Source organism: Chenopodium quinoa, unplaced genomic scaffold (genome assembly GCF_001683475.1).
Source record: "Chenopodium quinoa cultivar QQ74 unplaced genomic scaffold, ASM168347v1, whole genome shotgun sequence".
NCBI classification, from domain to species: Eukaryota; Viridiplantae; Streptophyta; class Magnoliopsida; order Caryophyllales; family Amaranthaceae; genus Chenopodium; species Chenopodium quinoa.
Window position 1 is genome coordinate 831,056 of NW_018743051.1, and position 5,465 is coordinate 836,520.

General features: G+C 34.7%; 1 protein-coding gene across 1 annotated transcript; it reads left to right on the top strand.

Moving 5' to 3' along the window:
* The first annotated feature begins 1,015 nt into the window (after positions 1–1,015).
* On the top strand, positions 1,016–5,080 carry LOC110730994 (rho GTPase-activating protein 5-like). Its single transcript, XM_021910845.1, has 5 exons — positions 1,016–1,936; positions 3,129–3,249; positions 3,393–3,512; positions 3,606–3,836; positions 4,146–5,080. Exons 1-5 carry the CDS (start codon positions 1,470–1,472, stop codon positions 4,683–4,685), a joined length of 1,479 nt encoding a protein of 492 aa, XP_021766537.1. The 5' UTR covers positions 1,016–1,469; the 3' UTR covers positions 4,686–5,080.
* Positions 5,081–5,465: the final 385 nt, after the last annotated feature.

The following is a 5,465-nucleotide window of genomic DNA, read 5'->3' on the forward strand; positions in this document are numbered from 1 at the left end:
CAATAATACATTAATGCACTAAACTTTTATAATCTACTTCGTAATAAACTAGTAAGATCAGTATGGCTAAACTTGAATCATAACATGATATGTATTTATAAAAATAATGAGAATTTGCATATAATATGATGCCTCAATATGAAGTGATGAAGTCTCGGCTTGATATAAAACTTGTTAACTAGCAAAAAGTTAGAAAGTAGTACAAAATTTTTTGAAATCAAAAACAGATCTAGACTCGAACCGTAATTTAGTAAATCTGAAATAAAACCGATCTAAATAATGTTAAATCATAGAAGAACCAAACCCGTGAACGAACCGAACCAGTTATAACCGAACTAAAATAAAACTACACCAAAAAAGAACCGAACCGTTTCCAACCTGAAACTGTTTGAACCGGTATAATCACCATTTACACCGAACCATTAATAAACCGCAACCCGTTTGCACCAAACCGTTTACTACCGGGACTATTTACAACCCGTACCGTTTACAACCCGAACCGAATTTAAACCGAGTTAAAAACCGTTTACACCAAACCGTTAACAAACCGCAACCCGTCTGCATCGAACCGTTTACAACCCGGACAGTTTACATCCCGGACCATTTACAACCCGAACCAAATTTAAACCGGGTTAAAAACCGTTTACACCAAACCGTTAACATACCGCAACCCGTCTGCACCGAACCGTTTACTACCCGGACCGTTTACAACCCGAACCGAATTTAAACCGGGTTAAAGACCGTTTACACCGAACCGTTAACAAACCGCAACCCGTTTGCACCGAACCGTTTACAAACCGAACCGTTTAGAACCCGAACCGAATTTAAACCGTTCAAGAATAAACCGAAACCGAACCGAACCGATAATTATTTAAACCGAACCGAAACCGACCCGTTAGACATTTAAACCGATTTCAAACCGAACCGATTTCAAACCGAACCGAAACCGAACTGTCAAACCGTTTTGACAGTGCTACTCATAACTCATGATTATTGATTATTACTCTTTCTCACCTATTCCAAGTTTGTGTCTTCCCGCTGAAGCACACACAAACAAACTTCTCTCTCCTCTCTCTGTTTCTTTCTTGCATTCTAAATTCCTCATTTTCTCTCTCTTCCATCTTTCTTCACCAATCATAAACTGCAAAATCCCTCCTTTGCTTCTTTCAGGCTCAATCAATTTACCAGCAATTGTAATTTCTGGGAATTTTTTTTAATATTTTAAAAAATTATTGATGATGCTTTAGTCCCACCTTCCATAACCATATCCCTTTCTTCAATCTAACTCCACTTCTTCATCAAATTTTTTAAATTTCCCCCAAAATTTATTAAAAAAAAGAAATACCCACAACATTTCTTTCTTTGTTTTTACTCAATTTCCTAAAAAGGTAGGATTTTTCCTTAAAATAAATTGTGGGTATTGATTTTAATTGAAGAAAAATTAGTGGGTATTAATTAATTTTTAAAAAATGAGTATAGAAGTAGTGCAATCTTCAAGTATAAGTTCAATTCAAAGTAGCCCCACTAGAAATGATGGTTTGTACCAACAATATAGTCGTAATAGTAATAGTAATAGTAGTAATAATAATAGTATTATCAATACTAGTAATACTTGTTCTGAAGAAGAAGAGTTGGGTGGAGGAGAGAGAAAAAGGAGGAGAGAAGTTGAAGAAGAAGATAGAGAATTTCAGTTGAAATTTGTTGGATTGTTTTTCACTGCATTTAGGAGATCTGTATTTGGGTGTTCTTCTTGTGATATTAAATCAGGGTTTTCAACTTCGAATTCGGGTTCGAATACTTCTTTTGGTGGGATGGAAATTGGTTTGCCTACTAATGTGAGGCATGTTGCTCATGTCACATTTGATCGATTCAATGGCTTTCTTGGTCTTCCTGTTGAATTTGAGCCTGAAGTCCCTAGAAGAGCTCCTAGTGCTAGGTAATTACGACGTATACTCTCTTTGTTCGGAATTAATAGTCGTGTTGATTGTATAATTTGAATTCACAATGTGACTACTATATCTCTTTGTTCGCAATGTGACAACTATATTTGGGCGGATGTATGTGTTTTTTTTTAAATGCTATTCTTTGATTGATTATGTTATGTTCTTTGTATCTGTTTTGTTGTTTGAATTGAATTGATATTTGACTGTTTTTTTTTTTTTTGAAAATTACATTAAAGTGAATTACTTTCTTCATGGTAAACAATGTCTTTTATTTTCATTTGTTTTAAGAAGTGAGTGAATTATTTAGAGGTTTTAAGCACTTTTCAAAAAATTTCTCCTTTTCTCAGTTTTGAATTTGAAATTTAAGTTTGATATATAAATTCTAAAACAACACGAAGTTAATTTCATTATTATGCTAAGGTTGTGTTCACCATAACTCGTGTAGACCTAATCCAACATGGAAATATATGTGGTACAACCGTTGTATAAGATTTCTCTTTGTCGATCCGACAAATGTGTATGAATTATTACAATCTAGCTATTGATATACCATATAAATGTATAATTCTACAAATCCCTTCCCCCTTTTCCGGCTTTTGTTAACTATTAATCACCATGTTTTAGACCATAATTTGAGTTACTGTATTTTTAATTGCTGGTAAAAGAGACATAGTCTTGAAAAATGGGACCATCTTCAATCCATAAAGTTGTATGTAGGAGATAATAAAGAGGTAAAGGTGGTTCATCATAGTCTCAATCTAGGGACCTCCAAGTAGATTTGTTGGGGCAGAAGTAATTTTTTTTTGTGGGCCAATATATTTTCTTACAATATGTTTTGAATAGTAATTTGAAATTTTGAATCAGTAGTTAAAAAAGATAGACCCCAAGAACAATACTTTGATGTTGATCTCGCAATTAGTTGTTGGTAACTTGGTATCGGGTCTCAGAATTCAAGATTTGCATAGTTTGATTGCTGATAAAACATGGAAAATAAGGCTGGTTTTTGCATAATGTTTGATCAATTTAGCTAAGAGCATAGTAATATATGAACTTTTATAAGGCCTTTTTGGTTCTCATCTCTATGTGGAATGTTTTGAAATGAATCATGATTTTTCGATCTGTTTATTATGACTGTTATGGAACTAAGCTTGCAAATTCATTTGGTTGTTGTGCTTTTCATTATAGTACCACAGTTTTTGGAGTCTCGACCAATTCCATGCAACTGTCCTTTGACACCAGAGGAAACAGTGTGCCTACAATACTCTTGCTGATGCAACATCGGTTGTATGCTTTAGGAGGTCTCGAAGTAAGCATTTTCTTTCTTCTCTTTACCATTTAGTACTAAACATCACCTTAACGATTTATTTATTTATTTTTATTTATTTTATTTTTTTTATTTTTTTTTTCCCTTGGCTTGCAATTGATTAAAATTAATATGTTAATTCTTAGGCCGAAGGAATTTTCAGAATTAATCCTGATAATGGGCAAGAAGATATTGTCAGAGATCAACTAAACCGAGGACTAATTCCTGATGATGTCGATGTTCATTGCCTGGCAGGTCTAATTAAGGTAATGCTTGAAATATTATCAGCTATAGCTTCTTCACATTTATGGCATGGAATAAAAATGGTGAATAATCAGATTGTTTGTGCTTTTTTTTAGGCTTGGTTCAGAGAACTTCCAACTGGTGTTTTAGACTGTCTTTCCCCGGAGCAAGTCATGGAATCGCAGACAGAAGAGGAGTGCTTTCAGCTTGCAAGGCTTCTTCCCCCAACAGAAGCTGCTCTTCTGGATTGGGCTGTCAATCTGATGGCTGATGTTGCACAGTTTGAGTATATGAACAAAATGAATGCACGCAATGTTGCTATGGTGTTTGCTCCAAACATGACTCATGTAAGTAAAAAAAAGTTCTAAAGCCATGCAATTAAAACATAAGTGTTGATCAGTGATCACATATAATGATTTTAGGTGGGAATAGTGAAAGTTTATTTCTGAAGGTTAATTATAGTTTCTGTTTATTCATGCTGTACTTTGAGTTTTTGCTTCTCTATTCTGTCTGGACCTAATTAGTGTGTCTATGAGCTAAAAAGTTTAGGCTGTCTCCAGTTTTATACCATCTCGAGTCACTTTGGTTCTAGTATGATTTTCTTTCTTTTTATTCTTTGACAATTCGATTTACAATGCTGTTGTCATAAATTGCAGATGGCAGACCCTTTAACAGCATTGATGCATGCAGTCCAAGTGATGAATTTCCTTAAGACACTCATTGAAAGGACTCTAAAAGAAAGAGAGGATTCGGTTTTAGATTCTGCTCTTGATTCTTACAGCAGGGATCCTTCAGGTGACAATGGTTGTCACACTCCCTTGCAAACCATTCATGAGGAGAATACTGAAAGTGAGCCAGAAGTTGTAGAAAACCGTACTTCTGAAGCCATGAACCGTGCTGCAGCCGGTCAACCAGCCACCTCGGCTGAGAACATTAATGTCATTCCTGGAGAAAATCAGTCCTCAGTTAGCAATCACAGAGAAGAAGAATCAACACCTGCAGACACCAAACCCAAGCCATCTAACAAGCAGAAGAATAGTAAAAATGGACAGACTTCTACAACTAAAAAGGGACCTAGAAAGAGTAACGAAAAACTGGTTGTTCAGATTGCCTCTAAGTCGGCAGAGAAAACTAAGGGATCCATCCTTGTTAGCAGTGTGAAACCAAGGAATGAGAGAATTGAAGCTTGGCGGTAAATCTTGTTGTGCTTACTCCGCTTTTTAATAGATCCATGTCTTCAGTTGGGGGAATGGTTGTATTGTCTACATCTTTTGTGGCTGGTGATCCAAAGTCGAAATTGTAGTTTCACTTTGGAATAATGTATTTAGTATCTATTATGGCTTTTCTTGGATGATTTTATATGTTGTATGAGTGGTGATTTGCTGTTAACCTGTTCTGAAGTGATTTGGGATGTTTCCTTTTTAACCCCAGAAGAGCTAACAGTTGTATGTTTTAAAAGCATATTTAGGCTTTGGATTTTTGTATGAATCAAGTCCTTAATTTGCTAATAACATTGTATAGTTGACAATATGGCATGTTATCATGCTATGACGTAAATATCATTTGCGGGAAAATAAGGGAAGTTCTACAACTTCTATAGTCTATGAAGTATAGTAGTTGAAACTTCTAATGATAGTGTTAACATAATTTTTAGGAAATTTTGATAATTATCACCATCTATTGTTGCCAAAATTGAAAATATCACCTTAAGTTTTTTTTTAAAAAAAATTTTACCACCTAGTTTTTTCCAAAAGTTTTGAAAATCCCACCACTTTGTAAGATGATGTCATTGTGGGACCCACAAGTTCGTTTTTCCTCTCTTTCCCACGATTTCCCCTATTATTTTACTCCCTTCTTTCACATCTCTCAAGTTTGATTTCAATTACACAAATTTCGCAAATTAGGTTATAATTTCTACAATCTAACCTAAAACGAAGTGAATTGATTAGATTAATTAGGGTTTGGGTAATTAATTT

Coding starts and splice junctions, on each gene's coding strand:
- LOC110730994 (XM_021910845.1), top strand. CDS start 1,470: ATGAGTATAGAAGTAGTGCAATCTTCAAGTATAAGTTCAATTCAAAGT. Junction 1,937..3,128: donor AGAAGAGCTCCTAGTGCTAG/GTAATTACGACG, acceptor TTTTCATTATAG/TACCACAGTTTTTGGAGTCT. Junction 3,250..3,392: donor ATGCTTTAGGAGGTCTCGAA/GTAAGCATTTTC, acceptor GTTAATTCTTAG/GCCGAAGGAATTTTCAGAAT.